Genomic DNA, 17,329 nt, shown 5'->3' on the forward strand with positions numbered 1-17,329 from the left:
AGAGAAAGTAGAGGCATTGATAAGCTTTTTTTTGTGATGGTATCAATGTGCTAGGCTGGTGTGGTGGCAAATGGAACGAGGGGGGCTGGGTGAAGATAGAAAATGGAGAGGGAAACGATGGTCAGGTGTCACATTTACTTCCAAGGAAAACAGCCTACTTTCTCTGCTCTATCATTGAGGCAGCATTTTTTTTTAAATCCAACATCAGCAGGTTACACTCCATATTGCCAACATTCTCACCATCTTTGATACACAGCAGTACACTGGTAGAATTCAAATGAAGAGACTTCACCAACTTTTATTACATTTTATGTTCAGGACCTATGTGTTGACAGTCCAGCTCAGTAGTGGTGATTGACTGTCTTCCTTAACCATTGCTCTAGAGGTTGATTTAACTGAGCAGCTTGCAATATTATTTCAGTGGGTTTAAAGCTCAGTCAAGTTGGTACGAGCCACACAAAGCTGAAGCGAGTAAACAATCTTCTACAGGTTTCTACAGCTATATTAATAGCAAAAGGATAACGAGGGATAAAATTGGTCCATTGGAGAGACAGAGTGGACAGCTATCTGCAGAGCCAAAAGAGATGGGGGAGATATTGAACAATTTCTTCTCTTCGGTATTCACCAAGGAGAAGGATATTAAATTATGTGAGGTAAGGGAAACTAGTAGAGTAGCTATGGATACTATGAGTTTCAAAGTAAATGAAGTACTGACACTTTTGAAAAATATAAAAGTGGATAAGTCTCCAGGTCCTGACAGGATATTCCCTAGGACATTGAGGGAAGTTAGTGTAGAAATAGCAGGGGCTATGACAGAAATATTTCAAATGTCATTAGAAACGGGAATAGTCCCCGAGGATTGGCATACTGCGCATGTTGTTCCATTGTTTAAAAAGGGTCCTAAGAGTAAACCTAGCAATTATAGACCTGTTAGTTTGACTTCAGTGGTGGGCAAATTAATGGAAAAGATACTTAGAGATAATATATATAAGCATCTGGATAAACAGGGTCTGATTAGGAACAGTCAACATGGGTTTGTGCCTGGAAGGTCATGTTTGACTAATCTTCTTGAATTTTTTGAAGAGGTTACTAGGGAAATTGACGAGGGTAAAGCAGTGGATGTTGTCTATATGGACTTTAGTAAGACCTTTGACAAGGTTCCTCATGGAAGGTTGGTTAACAAGGTTCAACTGTTGGGTATAAATGCAGGAGTAGCAAGATGGATTCAACAGTGGCTGAATGGGAGACGCCAGAGGGTAATGGTGGATGGCTGTTTGTCGGGTTGGAGGCAGGTGACTAGTGTGGTGCCTCAGGGATCTGTGTTGGGTACTTCGTTGTTTGTCATGTACATCAATGATCTGGATGAAGGTGTGGTAAATTGGATTAGTAAGTATGCAGATGATACCAAGATAGGGGTGTTGTGGATAATGAAGAGGATTTCCAAAGTCTACAGAGTGATTTAGGCCATTTGGAAGAATGGGCTGAAAGATGGCAGATGGAGTTTAATGCTGATAAATGTGAGGTGCTACACCTTGGCAGGACAAATCAAAATAGGACGTACATGGTAAATGGTAGGTAATTGAAGAATGCAGTTGAACAGAGGGATCTGGGAATAACCGTGCATAGTTCCTTGAAGGTGGAATCTCATATAGATAGGGTGGTAAAGATGATGAAGCTGAATTTTAGTTAAAATATAAGAAGATATTAAATTGGCTTCTGGGCTAGCTTACACCTTATATTTAGTCTCAAATTAGGCTTGCCTCAGGTTTCGGGTGTGTGGGATAATAAATCCTATAACATTGTCTCCCAAGTGAGGAAGTGACAGAGAAAGAAACAGCTAGTCACATCTTTGAAGTAAGATGCCATAAACCAAATGGCCAATGTTTATGAGGGACCAAATGACAGCGAGGAAGCAGCGAAAGAGCTAGGGTGATCTCTGTGAAGATAAAATGTCGTAAACCAAATGGCCAATGTTATCTTGTACTATGTAAACAAAAGGCCTTTGATGTGATGCATTCTGTGGAAACCTTTTCCTGTACCTCTGACCATGATTAATGTCTGTGAAATGTGCTAAGGGGACAAAAAAACCCTATTTAAGGCAATGTAATTCTGTTGTTCAGTGAGGTGAACGGAGGACGGTCAAGTGTCTGTAATGGTCACTTGACTGGAGTTCTCCCTCCCTTCCATCGGCCGATAATAAGTAAAGTTGTGAACTGGTCTACCAAATAGTTTGTGTGGTGTCTGTTTATTAAGAAGCGAACCTGGTTTAGTAGTTATAAAAGTAGCTTTTTCATTGGCGTAGTTATGCAGGCCTCGCTGGGACCACATCAACGGCTGACTGTGCAAGAGGTTGCAGAGGTTGCCGGGATTGGAAGGGAGATAACTGAGCTCTATCGGCCCCCTTGTAAGACCGACTCCCTAGAAACTCCCGGGAACATCTGTGATCCTTCATCAGACATTGAATTGGTTCCCTGCCGAGGTTCTTAGAAACAGACAAAGGTAAGACCAGTTGGGCTTTATATGTTTTTTTTAAGAAGGGATTGTGTATGAATTTTTAAGACAGCATTGTGCATGTATTTTTAAGAAGGGCTTGTGTATATTTTTAAGAAGGACTTGAGCGGTTTCTCTTTCAATCTCTCTTTGTTTTTTCTTTTCTCTCTACTAAGGGCTTATCGGCCTCGTTGAGACATCCGTGTTTTGTCGGGTTGAGATACGGGAGGTGAGGTGTGCGTCTGGCTTATTGAGACATCCGAAGGGTTGTCGGGTTGAGAAATAAGTGGCGTTGTATATTAAAGATTTAAGAAGTCTGCCAGGTTGAGAAACAGGGGTCCCGGTTAGTGGGTCTGCTTCGTTGAGACACTTGGGTCGTATATTAAAGGGTTAAAAAGTCAGCCAAATTGAGAAACTGGGGTCTCGGGTAGCGAGTCGGCCTGGTTGATATATTTGGAACAATTAGTCAGCCAAATTGAGAAACTGGGGTCTCATTAGCGGGTCAGCCTGGTTGATATATTTGGAACGATTCGGAATTAAGAAGTCTGTTTTCTCTCTCTTTCTATCTATCTATGAGGAATGCTCTGGATAACAGTCCATCATATGTGTTATTTGAATCCTAAGTATAATAAGAAATTTAGAATGTTAAGTTACGAGTTGACCAAACGGTTAGGGGATGAAGCCTGGCCAGTAGGGAGAACATGGAATGTAGAGACATTTATATGGGAAAGGAAGGCAGGAAAGAAATGGAAGAAAGGAATTAAAACATGGGAAGCAGAAGCAGTGAAGAAGCATGAGGAGAGTATAGAGTTCGACGTTGGATGGATACTGCATGTAAACAAGGGATAGAGTTACGAAAATTGGGATAGCACTAGGAAAGGATGGAAATTATTGCAACTAGAATGCCAGTGGGCAGAGGAACAAGATGAAATAATTAAAAGACAGACAGGAGGTGAGAAACAGGTGATGGTTAGTAAAAAATAAACCCAGTACTGGTAAATCCTCTGGAGGAGACTTCATGTCTGGCACGACGACCCTATTTGGTAATGAAGATGAGGAGTTAGATAATCTTGGGAGATGTCCACCTCCCTATGCCTTACCAGTAGCAATGGCATCTTTACCTGGGACAGTTCCGTCAGTAACATCCCTATACCTTGAAGTTCTGACCTTACAAAGCTCCCCAGGATTGGGAGCACGAGAATGCCATTTTGTGCGTAATTTGTTTAACGCATTGATGCTACCAGAACAGCTGGTCATTGTTAAATGTACTGCACACACTGGTGCTGGGGACCCTATAGCAAAAAGCAATGAGTTGCCGATAGTGTATCCAAACAATGCAGCCTGTACATCCAAATGCGTAGTGACAGCACGTAAACAGATGCTAGCAAATAGAACGGTCCTGCCAAACATGAAGGAGGTATGTACATTACAGAGGGACGCCTCTCTTATATAAAAATAACTATGGAAACAAGAGGGCGGTGCCATTGATACAGCACACCCCGCTTGGGCAAGTTGGTGTATTCGATACATTTTTACCCGTCTTACCCATGTTGGTAAGGAGGGAATGATAGGATAACAAAGAAAATGTGGTGGCAGGCCTCTGAATGTAAAATTTGCCAACAAAGTAATCCAGGCAAATCAATTAAGACACCCTCAGCAGTGACGCCAATGCCATCACGATCGTTTGAATGCATATAAGATTGATTTTATTGAAATGCCAAGGGCCCAGTGTTATAAATATTGCTTAGTGATTTTAGATTTATTTAGCAGGTGGAGTGAAGCTCTACCAACCACTAATAATACTGCTGAAACTATGGTAACATTGTTGTTAAGAGAAGTTATTCCCAGGTTTGGCCTACCTAATGTCATAAGCTCAGACAATGGTCTTCATTTTATTGCCACTATTAATAAGGAAAAATGTGCACATTTTAATATTCGACTGCAATTTCACTGTGTACACCACCCACAGGCATCTGGGATGGTGGAAAGAGTCAATGAGGATTGCAAAACAAAATTACCCCGGAGGTAAATCCTTTTTCTGACAGGCAACTATGTTATTAAAAAATTGGGGATGAAGGGAAATTTGATGGAGAAATGAGGAAAGAGCTAGGGAGACTGAAAAGTCAAGGGGAGTCTGACTAATCATGATCTGGATCAATGTCCAATTAGGGTTAGGTAACCAGGATTTTGGTAAACAGAAATCTTGTCAGAAAAAGGGAAAGTAAATTACAAAGAGATGTCTTTGAAGATGAAATATTATATACTGCTGGTAAAACAATGTTTTTGTATATGTACTGATTGTAAAGCAATGTTTTTTGTATGTGGAATGTGTGAAATTCGAAGCAATGAGCAAAGTTGTGTGTCGCTTTAAGAAGTTTGTCCTTTAAAATGCAAATGGACAGTTTATGGTGTGCTCCGTTAAGAAACAGGCATGAATGGGGGGCGGAGCTATACTCAAATGATAAAATGTGTTGGTTGATTATAAATCTTTTGAACCAAGTTTAAAAAAAAGACTCATCCCGATTAAAGTGTTAAATGAGATTGGAAATGTCAAAATTACAGAGAAAAAGAAAATGTATTATTGATTACTGATTCTGAGTGAGTTCTTTTAGGAAAGATTGTTTTGATATGATAACAGAGGTTGTCTTTTAAAATGCAAATGAAGCAAGATTACTGTTTTCAAGCAAACAAAAAGATGTTGTAGCATGTGCTGTGTGAGGGAAATTAGGTAGATGAAAAATAGTCTTATGACTTACAAAAAGGGGGTTTGAGGGAACTCACAATGAGGGATGAAAGGTGAGAACATAAAGTAGATTGGGGAAGAGAACATATTTGGAGAATTGAATATTCAGGTGGAGAGAGCCTCTTCGGATATAATCGAATTAAAGAATAAATTCAAAGGGAAGTGTTAGGAAGGATCAAATGCTGGAGGATCAAATGTAGACAAAAGTGCTGGAGAAACTCAGCTGGTGAACAAGATTTACAACTTTTTATTGATGCAGGAAAAGCTGTTGCGTCCACCCCCTGGAGAGTGGGGGGGAAGCCACCTACAGGCCCTGGGCAATTAACTAATTATGTATGGTCGGCAATTAACCCATGTCTTGCCAGATCTACATTCCCAGGTTGGAGGAGTTTTTGCTGGAAACCAGTGACCAAGGCCATAAAAGCTATACGATGATGGTGCTGGGACAAGAAGAAATTGAGACTGTATTGAAAAGAACAACCAAGTGTTGCTAACAACATGAACTGCTGTAAAGCTTGAAGATCATCGTCGCTGGATACATTTGATTGACTGTGAACAGTTTGTGGAAACAAGGACTATGGGCTATTGATGCTCCCTTTATTCTGGGGTGGCCCAGCCCACATGGACTGAACTTTCTTCAGAATGGCAAGCTTGCGGACTAACCCACATTTAAAGGATGGTACACACCTCCTTTTAAACAAGATTGAAGTCAAACATGACAAGCGCAGCAAAGATATCCTGACTACAGACAGTAAGAGATCTGTAAAGGCCAGTTAAATCTACCTGTTTTTGCCACAACCAAGGCACTGGTGTATTTTTAGGAAACAGTATATTTGTGACAGGCATTGTTATGTTGCAAATGCAGTGCCACACAAGAGAAGCATGAACCAGTTACACCAGCACACGGGGAATTCCAAGCAAAGCCGAATAAAGGCTGAGCAATTTTAATGCTCCTTTTCCTGTCCTATGGTAGTATCTTAGTGTCACGTCCGGGGGAGGTTGGTGGCCATTTAAAATGTTTGGAGGGACTTGTGGAACGATTGTCCACTATGAAATGATTGTGTTACTAGTGTACTATTAATTTGTCTGATGAGATGCTTATGGTCTTTCGTATGTACTCAGCAAGGACTGTAGTTGTTATCAAAATTTTGATAAAAGGATGGAATGATGAAGCTGAATTTTAGTTAAAATATAAGAAGATATTAAATTGGCTTCTGGGCTAGCTTACAGCTTATATTTAGTCTCAAATTAGGCTTGCCTCAGGTTTCGGGTGTGTGGGATAATAAATCCTATAACATTGTCTCCCAAGTGAGGAAGTGACAGAGAAAGAAACAGCTAGTCACATCTTTGAAGTAAGATGCCATAAACCAAATGGCCAATGTTTATGAGGGACCAAATGACAGCGAGGAAGCAGCGAAAGAGCTAGGGTGATCTCTGTGAAGATAAAATGTCGTAAACCAAATGGCCAATGTTATCTTGTACTATGTAAACAAAAGGCCTTTGATGTGATGCATTCTGTGGAAACCTTTTCCTGTACCTCTGACCATGATTAATGTCTGTGAAATGTGCTAAGGGGACAAAAAAACCCTATTTAAGGCAATGTAATTCTGTTGTTCAGTGAGGTGAACGGAGGACGGTCAAGTGTCTGTAATGGTCACTTGACTGGAGTTCTCCCTCCCTTCCATCGGCCGATAATAAGTAAAGTTGTGAACTGGTCTACCAAATAGTTTGTGTGGTGTCTGTTTATTAAGAAGCGAACCTGGTTTAGTAGTTATAAAAGTAGCTTTTTCAAAGAAAGCTTTTGGTATGCTAGCCTTTATAAATCAGAGCATTGAGTATAGAAGCTGGGATGTAATGTTAAAATTGTACAAGGCATTGGTGAGACCAAATCTGGAGTATGGTGTACAATTTTGGTCGCCCAATTATAGGAAGGATGTCAACAAAATAGAGAGAGTACAGAGGAGATTTACTAGAATGTTGCCTGGGTTTCAACAACTAAGTTACAGAGAAAGGTTGAATAAGTTAGGTCTTTATTCTCTGGAGCGCAGAAGGTTAAGGGGGGACTTGATAGAGGTCTTTAAAATGATGAGAGGGATAGACAGAGTTGATGTGGACAAGCTTTTCCCTTTGAGAATAGGGAAGATTCAAACAAGAGGACATGACTTCAGAATTAAGGGACAGAAGTTTAGGGGTAACATGAGGGTGACTTCTTTACTCAGAGAGTGGTAGCGGTGTGGAATGAGCTTCCAGTGGAAGTGGTGGAGGCAGGATCGTTGGTATCATTTAAAAATAAATTGGATAGGCATATGGATGAGAAGGGAATGGAGGGTTATGGTATGAGTGCAGGCAGGTGGGACTAAGGGAAAATAATTGTTCGGCACGGACTTGTAGGGCCGAGATGGCCTGTTTCCGTGCTGTAATTGTTATATGGTTATATGGTTATATGGTTATTCCTAAGGGTGCAGTTTTGTGTCCAGTTAGCAACTTTTACAAGTTTATTTATTTTTAATTTTTTTAAATGTATAAACTAATTTCTCAAATTCCCTTGATAGAATTTAATTTTCCATTGTCTGGATTTCTCGTCGAGTAGAAAGGGCAAGATAATGAATGAAGTGGTAGGACATTTTAGAATACTGTTCAGCTTGCTAATAAAGGCCCAACAGGATGATAGGATAAACATAATAATGTCTGTTGTTCTGCACAACATGGATTTCAAAAATCAACTTTGTATTTTTTAAAAGTCAGTCACATTAAATAAGGTTACGAGTATTCAATTAAATTATCACACATTATATATCACATGTCATTCAAGACTCCATTAGGTGATGGGTCATAATGACCACGCAAACACAAGAAAACAATGCATATGATAATGCACACATCCAGGTTCCACAAACAGTAACAAGAGAAGTATTGGAATGAAAACAAATTGACAGGTTGGAGAACTTTTTAAAAACAGTAGATTTGCGCAGGTTGTATTTGATACAGCTATATTCTGCATCTAAAAATTGCTTTGGATTTTCACAGATAGTATTTGATACAACTATATTCTGCATCTCAAAATTATGACTCCAATTAACAGCACTTTCAAGTGTGATGTTTATGGAGTCTACTGGCGATGACAGAACCTCCCAATATCTAATTGCAATTTTGCTGCTCTGCAGAGAATCAAGTTCACAAATCACCACCCAGGTATTAACATAGGATGAACATAGGATTTTTTCAATGTCACTTGACTTGCTTTATTGGCTGTATAGAATGCAAGTAAAAACCCTCAAGACTTTCCACGGGTACTCCCAGTACCCGTGGAAAACACAAGAAAATGGGAGCAGTAAGAGGTCACCAGGCCCCTCAACCCTACACCACCATTCAACATGATCATGGCCAATCTGTGCTGGCTTAATTTCCTCTTTGGTGCCAGTTCTCCATAGACCTCAATTCCTCAATCCTGCAAATATTTATTTACCTCAAATATATCGAATGATCTGGCCTTCATCACCCTCGGAGGAAGATAATTCTTGATATTTATTACCTTCCGAAAGAAGATATTTTTCTGCATCTCAGTTGTAAATTACAGGCCCCATATTTTGCATCTATGCCCCCTTGTCGTGATTCTCCCACAAGTGAAAACATCTCAACATCTATTCTGTCAAGCACCCTTAGGATCTTATGTTTAAAATAAGGTCACTCCTGATTCTTCTAAACTCCGTGGAATGCAGGCCTCCAGTATCTAGTGTCTCTTGGATCCAGCTCAAAGAAAACAGATCATGAGAGCAGACTCACATGTACCGTTACAACAGAAAGTAATGGTGCAGTGATGCTTGGTCCATGTTTATATATTTTCATACTGACCATCCAGATGTTCAATTTTTACACCCCCAAAGGTGTTGCTTTCCTTAGATATGGAGAAAACCTGAACAATAAGTTGTGGCGCAGATTAGTTTAGTTACTTGATGAGAAAGTTATGTGGGTTACCAGAAACTAGCTTGTAGCAAATCTGGAGTCCATGAAATTAAAAGTGCAATGTTGCGTGTACTTCAAATTGGCTGCGGAATAGAAAGCAGAAAGTGGTGGTGACTGCATGTTTTTAAAGTTGAGTAAAGTGAACATTAGGGACCTCGGGGATATAGGTTTAGTGAATGCAAGATGTTTTTCCAATGTATTCTGATGATATAACACAGAATTTAGAAAACAGTGAGGAAAGTAGTGGCATTTTTTTTTAAACCTCAATGTAGAAAAGGACAAAATTTGCTGGAGTAATTTAGCATGTCTGGCAGCATCTCTGGAAAACATAGACAGATGACGTTTTGGGTTGAGACCCCTCTCCTTGTTTCTACCTCAGGTTGTAGACGTAGGTAAGATCAAAATGTTTGCCACTCTCTAATTTCCCATGAGGAAAGTGCTTAGTGAATGGTCTTCTTGCACATCTGCATTTTGTGTGATTAAAGTATTCCACTGATGGTATTGGTAGGCTTTGATCTATGGGCAATGAAGGAATGACAATCCATTTACATGTGCCCTGATTTCTAAGTACTAGGGAGCAGACATTAAGGGTTTAAGAAACTATTGAGGAATACTTGGCAAATACATTTTGTGCATAGTCCATGCTAACGGTTGCTCGTGTTGGAGAAAACAACTGTCTGAAGGCCAGATGGTATGCTAATCCAGTGGGCTGCTTTGACGTACGATCTCCAACTTCTTGAGTATTCTTGGAGCTACATTCACCAAGGTAAATGTGTGCATTCCATCATACTTCTGACTTGTGTCTGATGATGGAAAACATGATTCGTCAGGAGAAAATTATTGCCAAAGGACATCCAGCTACTGACCAAGTCTCGTAACCACAATATTTATTTTATTGGGCCAATTGAGCTCCTGTAAATGATTATCTTTTTAGGATGTTAATGGAGATGGGGGGTGGTGCTTGACAGTGGTAATTCCACTGAACATCTAGGGGGTGGGGGAGGGAGTAGTGGCTAAGCACTTCACTGTTAGAGATGGCCACTGCCTGACACTGGCTTTTGCTTACATATTGTCCATGTCTTACTACCTGCAGATATGTTTCTATGCAAATCATTTGCTTGTTTATGGCTGAACCATTCTTGTGCCTCATACTTTATGAAGAATAGCAAAGGCATTGCAGAGTATATTTAATACCAGGAATGGAAAGCTAGGAAAGGCCAGCTAAAATGGGTATATTCTCTTCGGAATAGATAAGTTTAAGGAGACATTTAATAAAAGTTGCTCATATACTGCTTCCAGTGGCAGACAGGTAAATAGTCAGAACACCCAGATTTAAAGTAAATAGTGTGAATTAGAATAGAGAAGAGAATGATTTGCTAATCCTTAATGATTTGGAAATGGTCTGCAGTGAATTGTTAAGCAAAGTAGTGGTAAACGATTCAGCAATACCTGTCAAGAAGATATTTAATTGAAAAGGTTCTGCAGGGTTTTGAGGAAAGAGCAAGGATATAATTATTTTAATCCAGCTGTGATAATGGACCAAATGGTCTGCTGTTATGTCAGACTGTTCTACAATTGTGTAATTTTACAATCAACCACAAGTCTGATCCTGATCTGTCTCTGCTGCATCACGATCAGGAGTGGAAGCTGTGGCTGATTTCTGCCCATTAATGATGCAGTTATGCATTCATTTATTCAGGCAGAGATCAGTCAGCAAAGACTGACAAACGAACCAGACATTTTTTGTTTGGCATGGAGGTGTATCCATGCCAAACAAAGGCATGACAAACCAAACTGATACAAACTTACATTTGTTAAGAGATATGCTATCTCCAGACTCAAAACAATGTATCTCAATGATACGCACTGAGCTTCTGGTATATGTCCAAATCCAAGACATCTCCTATATCTGTGACTTCATTCCATTTACTATAGACCAGCAGGTTGAGTATTTAAACAGAATATGTCTTGCCTAATCTGCAAGGAAAATAAAATTCTCGTTAACTGCACACAATGTCAAGGGTAGCAGACGGTCTGAATTCTCAACTTGCACTTCTTTCTAATGTAATTTAGTTCTCCAGTTGTGTTACATTTACAACGTGCACGTAACAGAAAGGCATGAAAAACTATACAGAAGTAATTATCTCATTAATACCTCTGTCGTGGGTTGACCTTGCTGGTTCAAATCGAGATCCTGCGGTCGAGTAACCTTATCAGTGTCCAAGGAATCCTGGCTTGACGTAGCAGAAGTTATACTGGATCGAGATGAAGTACTAGTTGAGCGGATATCTGCATCACTGACAGTTCCAGCTGATCCTGTTCGCCTATGTTGAATGGTCACAGTCGGCTTTATGTCATGTGTCATGGTGCTAGTTTGCCGTGCAGCTTCATCCATACTGAGGGAGGCTTGTTCTAGTTGGGCAGTGATATCATCCAGAGAAAAGTTGGAATGCAAAGATTTTGGGCTTCTGGCTGCAGATCCTTTCAGACCTCCCGGCTTCAAAGTTGTTTGATTGATGGACTGTTTCTGAACTGATTTGGTTTCTTTGCTGTGCATCTTACCAGGTACCACCTCCTTGTGAGACTTTTTCACAACACTGTCTTTTCTGGAAGGTTCCTTACTGATACTGCTGAGGTCCTGTTCCATAGAGCAGAGATCTGCCATGAGTGCATCCAGATCCACTCCATCTCCTTGGCTCAGAGCCTCTGAAAGAGACACAGCAGATATAAAATTAAACAAAGAAAAAAGAAGTCTCCATGCATCCCGATGATCATCATCCGAAATGATATCGACTCCCTGGCGTTGATCAGCAGGGATGGAAATTTTGTATCCGAATTGGACTGAAATACTATCTGGAGTGAGTATGACCATGTTTCGTTCCAGGAAAGAGATGCTGCTCTTTGATAGATATTCCTCTAACCTTGCAACTTTCAAGGGATCTGCAATAAGTACGGTATTAACCAGTACACAGGTTAAAGGCCAAGACTCTGGTAAAGGGTGGATGTAGGGAGAGAGAGAGAAAAGGGTGGGTATAAAAGGACGACATTCCAGAATTCTAATGGAGCCTTTAATTTCACATGGAATAAGCAGAAAATAAATAACTGGGAGCAAGGAAGATTGTGTCAATACGCAAATGTACGTAGAATAGTAATGGTTGCTTGCCTCACCCAGTAACAATCACCATACGACAGGTAGTATAGTAGTAATTGAGTGAACACAGGTTTAACAAGCAGGGACAGCTGGAGGTGTGTGAAGCTGTGTAGGGGAGCATCCATCAACCTCAATGCTTTGGCTTAAAAATGACATTAGCAACAAGTTATTCTCATCACTAATTTCTTTTTTTTATTTTCGTGTTTTGCCCAGTGGAAACATTTTCAGTCATTTGGCCAGCTTTAGCAGATTAGATACGTATCAATTTTCTCAGACTGTGGCTCAAAATGAGAAGTGAGACTAAAGTTCAAAAGCACAAAACCATGACAAACAAACCCTATCGTCTATTTGCATTAGATACACATACAAACAGCTTTCAGCAGACGTCACTAATTAGCTATCTGGAACAATGTCGCAAGCAGAAACAAATGCTTTGAGAAAACAAGGGGGTAAACTGGAATGCATGATTGAGTCACCAGATAGGAATTATAGTTTAATCTCAGACACCAAAGAAACAGGCATTACTATTCCTCCTAATATTTAAAAGAACAGGTATTTGTATTGTATCTTTCGGAGCCCCCCCCAGCGTGTTTGACATACAATTGTCCTTCTTAAATCTACAGGTAAAATATTTTGGATTATTGAAATAAAATCCGAAGCTGCTGAAATATTGAGCAGGATCAGGCAGCATCCATTGGGAGAAAAACAGTGGTAATGCTTCAGGCCAATGAATTGTGAAGATACAGAGAAAGAAGTCAGATCATACAACCACCTATCCCCCACCACAATCATTTGTTGCTCTACCTGCACAAACTGTCTCATCTACAAAGTATTTTGCAGCAACTTTTGTCTTTATTTCTGAAACATGATCACTGTTGCCCACAAACAGCAAAATAATAATATCAGATTATCTGCTTGATGGATGTTGTCTGTGTAAAGAATATTGGCCTATATCTGGCAAATAAATGCAATGTCCAAAATGTTATATACGGTGTAGCTAAAACTAATAACACCATCTAGTTCCAATCTGAAAATCTTGGATTTATGCACAGTCGATCAAGGCTGGCCACTAAACCACAATGACTGTTTGAATAAAACATAGGGTACAAACTGTTGCAAAGAAATGTGGGACAACTTGAAGGTGGTGTCACAGATGTGACCAGGGTGGTCAAGGTGGCTTTTGGCACATTGGGTTTTCATCAGTCAGAGTATTAAGTAAAGAAATTGGGAGATCATGTTACAGTTATATAAGACATTGGTGAGGCCACATTTAGAGTATTGTGTTCAGTTCTGGGCACCATGTTATAGGAAAGATGTTGTCAAGCTTGAAAGCATTACCGAAGCTACCACTTAGAGGACTAGAATACAAAAACAGGGATGTAATGCCGAGGCTCTGTAAGGCGCTCGTCAGACCGTGTTTGGAGCATTGTGAGCAAGTTTGGGCCCCATATCTGAGGAAGGATGTGCTGGCGCTGGAGAGGGTCCAGAGGAGGTTTGAGAATGATCCCAGGAATGAATGGGTTAACATATGATGAGCTGGTGATGGCACTGGGCCTCTACTCGCTGGAGTTTGGAAGGATAAGGGATAACCTCATTGAAACTTACCGAATAGTGAAAGGCCTGGATAGAGTGGATGTAGAGAGGATGTTTCCACCTGTGGGAGAGTCTAGGACCAGAGACCATAGCCTCAGTATTAAAGGATGTTCCTTTAGGAAGGAGATGAGGAGGAATTTCTTTAGTCAGAGGGTGGTGAATCTGCGGAATTCATTGCCACAGAAGGCTGTGGAGGCCAAATCAATGGATATTTTTAAGGCAGAGATAGATAGATTCTTGATTAGTACAGGTGTCAGGGGGTTATGGGGAGAAGGCAGCAAAATGGGGTTAAGAGGGTTGAATGATTGAATGGCGGAGTAGACTTGATGGGCCAAGTGGCCTAATTCTGCTCCAATCACTTATGAAAGGGTTCAGAGACGATTTACCAGGATGTTGCCAGGACTCGAGGGACTGAGCTATAAGGGGAGGTTGAGCAGGCTAGAACTTTATTCCTTGGAGCGCAGAAGAATGAGGGGTGATCTTTTCGAGGTGTACAAAAGCATGAGAAGACTAAATCGTGTTTTGCCCAGAGTAGAGAAATCAAGAACCGGAGGACATAGGTTTAAGGTGAGGGGAGAAAAGATTTAATGGGAACCTGAGGGGTAACTTTTTTTTACACAAAGAGTCGTGGGTGTATGGAACAAGCTGCTGGAGGAGGTAGAAGAGGCAGGTACTATCGCAAAGTTTAAGGAACATTTAGACAGGTACATGAATAGGGTAGGTTTAGAGGGATTTGGGCCAAAAGCAGGCAGGTCAGACTAGTTTAGATGGGGCATGTTGGTCAGCGTGTGCAAGTTGGGCCAAAGGACCTGTTTGCATGCTGCAGGACTCTATGACTCTAATTGGATGACATTATTCAAAATGAAGATGTAATCACACATCAAGCATGTTTGCATTCATTTTTCGATATTAATGGAATCAACCAATTCAAACTGTGTTACATGCATATGACGTCTGACACCATGTAAGGCAGCTTTGAACACGGTCCAATAAAAGCATGGGGCAGGTATTAAAGATGGGTGAGATGGGGGGAAGCATTAAATTGACAAAAGTCCAGGAGAGGCAAGGAAGAAATTGAAACATGGTAGGACATATATTGGAAGCAGAAGTAAAATGCGGTGTGGCCCAGATGTTGCCAGCAAAATGTATTTCCAAATAGACAAAAAGCATTATGCGGTCTTGGTTGTGTAATAATTATATGTATATCCTGTAAATGAAAATAGAAGATGGAGAAAACTTTAGAAATCATGTTCTACATGATTCTACATATGGAGCAACTATCCATGTTCACCTATCCATGTTCCCCAAGGATGCTTCCTGACTTGCTGAGTTGCTCCAGCACTTTATGTCTTTATATGTTACTTGATCCATTCCTTGTACTCATTTGTAATCCAATAATTGGTTCAGATTTATGCAAATTTCCTTTCCCTAACCCAGGTCTGTGGAAAACTAACAAAGTTCTCAGTATTATTTGACAGATCAGCTACAGAGCAGATATCAACTTTCTGTGATTTAGTTACGTGAAGCTTATATCACGAGCAGGTCAATAAGCTACCTGGTGTTATGCTTGTTAACAGAAATTAATGGTTGTATAATACATATGCCCATTCAAACTCTAGCAATAGAATGTGAAACAACACAATCAATATTTTCCAGTTGCCCGTCGTGATGCATGAAAGTGGCAGTAATATCACTGCCATGAGCAAAACTCTGGATGGCCAGAAGAGGAAAAAAAGTTGAAATGTACATTCAGTCATCATACCATAATATTTATGTACTGTTTGAACTCAGACAGGAATAGTCAAATAAATCTAATCAATGCATAATATAATCCAGTGAAGCACTCACAAAATATGGATTTCAAGAATACCAAACTAATTCCATTCTGAATTGCTCCCCTCCCCAAACCCAAAATCCTCACCATTCAGGTTGTACATCGAGAAACGATAGGAGAAGTTTGCTAGGTTGGTTTCCTGACGAAGTGGGGATCTCTTTAGTTCTTCGGGTTTCCCTGTGTCCAGACTCTGATTAGAGAGAGAAAGGAAATGTTATATTCAGCTTTAGTAGGTATTGGAAATGATTCGGAAAGGATTTGGCAATGTGCTGTGTAAAGCTTAGCCTTTACTAATCATTTCCAAAGAATCACAACATAGATTGATTCTTTGTTGTTTGTGATATGTTCATCTATATCTACTACATACACACACACACACACACACACACACACATATATATATATATATACACGCACACAAATACATACACACATATATGCCGCATGTATATGTATGTATGTATGTATATATATGCAACATACATTGCATTCAGAAAGTATTCAGACTCCTTCACTTTTTCCACATTTTTACGTTACAGCCTTATTCTAAAATGGATTAAATCCATTTTTTAACCATCAATCTACACACAATACCCCATAATAAAAAAGCGAAAACAGGTGTTTAGAAATTTTTACAAAGTAATTAAAAATAAATAACTGAAATATCACATTTACATAAGTATTCAGACCCTTTACTCAGTACTTTGTTGAGGCACCTTTGGCAGCGATTACAGCCTCAAGTCTTCATGGGTATGACGCTACAAGCTTGGCACACCTGTATTTGGGTAATTTCTCCCATTCTTCTCCGCAGATCCTCCAAAGCTCTGTCAGGTAAGATGGGGAGCGTCAATACACAGCTATTTTCAAGTCCCGCCAGAGATGTTCGATCGGGTTCAAGTCCGGGCTCTGGCTGGACCACCTAAAGGACATTCACAGAATTGTCACAAAGCCACTCCTGCGTGTCTTGAATGTGTGCTTAGGGTCGTTGTCCTGTTGGAAGGTGAACCTCCGCCCCAGTCTGAGGTCCTGAACGCTCTGGAGCAGGTTTTCATTAAGGATCTCTCTGTACTTTGCTCCATTCATCTTTCCCTCGATCCCGACTAGTCTCCCAGTTCCTGCCGCTGAAAAACATCCCCACAGCATGATGCTGCCACCACCATGCTTCACCGTGATGAGAGGTGCCTGGTTTCCTCCAGACGTGACACTTGGCATTCAGGCCAAAGAGTTCAATCTTGGTTTCATCAGACCAGAGAATCTTGTTTCTCATGGTCTGAGAGTCCTTTAGGTGCCTTTTGGCAAACTCCAAGCGGGCTGTCATGTGCGTTTTACTGAGGAGTGGCTTCCGTCTGGCCACTCTACCATAAAGGCCTGATTGGTGGAGTGCTGCAGATATAGTTGGTCTTCCGGAAGGTTCTCCCATCTCCACAGAGGAACTCTGGATCTCTGTCAGAGTGACCATCAGGTTCTTGGTCACCTCCCTGACCAAGGCCCTTCTCCCCCAATTGCTCAGTTTGGCCGGGCTGCCAGCACAATGAAGAGTCCTGGTGGTTCCAAA

At 40.6% G+C, this 17,329-nt stretch overlaps 1 protein-coding gene across 4 annotated transcripts in view; it reads right to left on the reverse strand.

Moving 5' to 3' along the window:
- The window catches only part of raph1 (Ras association (RalGDS/AF-6) and pleckstrin homology domains 1), a 192,080-nt gene that overhangs the window by 77,705 nt on the left and 97,046 nt on the right, over positions 1-17,329 (reverse strand). For all 4 annotated transcript variants that reach the window (XM_033024486.1, XM_033024485.1, XM_033024484.1 and 1 more), the window contains exons 3-4: positions 15,862-15,964; positions 11,352-11,902 (exon numbers count right to left, since the gene is read on the reverse strand). In XM_033024486.1, the coding sequence (XP_032880377.1) occupies positions 11,352-11,902; positions 15,862-15,964 (654 nt within the window). The remainder of the gene's footprint in view (positions 1-11,351; positions 11,903-15,861; positions 15,965-17,329) is intronic.

This window comes from Amblyraja radiata, chromosome 7 (genome assembly GCF_010909765.2).
Source record: "Amblyraja radiata isolate CabotCenter1 chromosome 7, sAmbRad1.1.pri, whole genome shotgun sequence".
NCBI classification, from domain to species: domain Eukaryota; kingdom Metazoa; phylum Chordata; class Chondrichthyes; order Rajiformes; family Rajidae; genus Amblyraja; species Amblyraja radiata.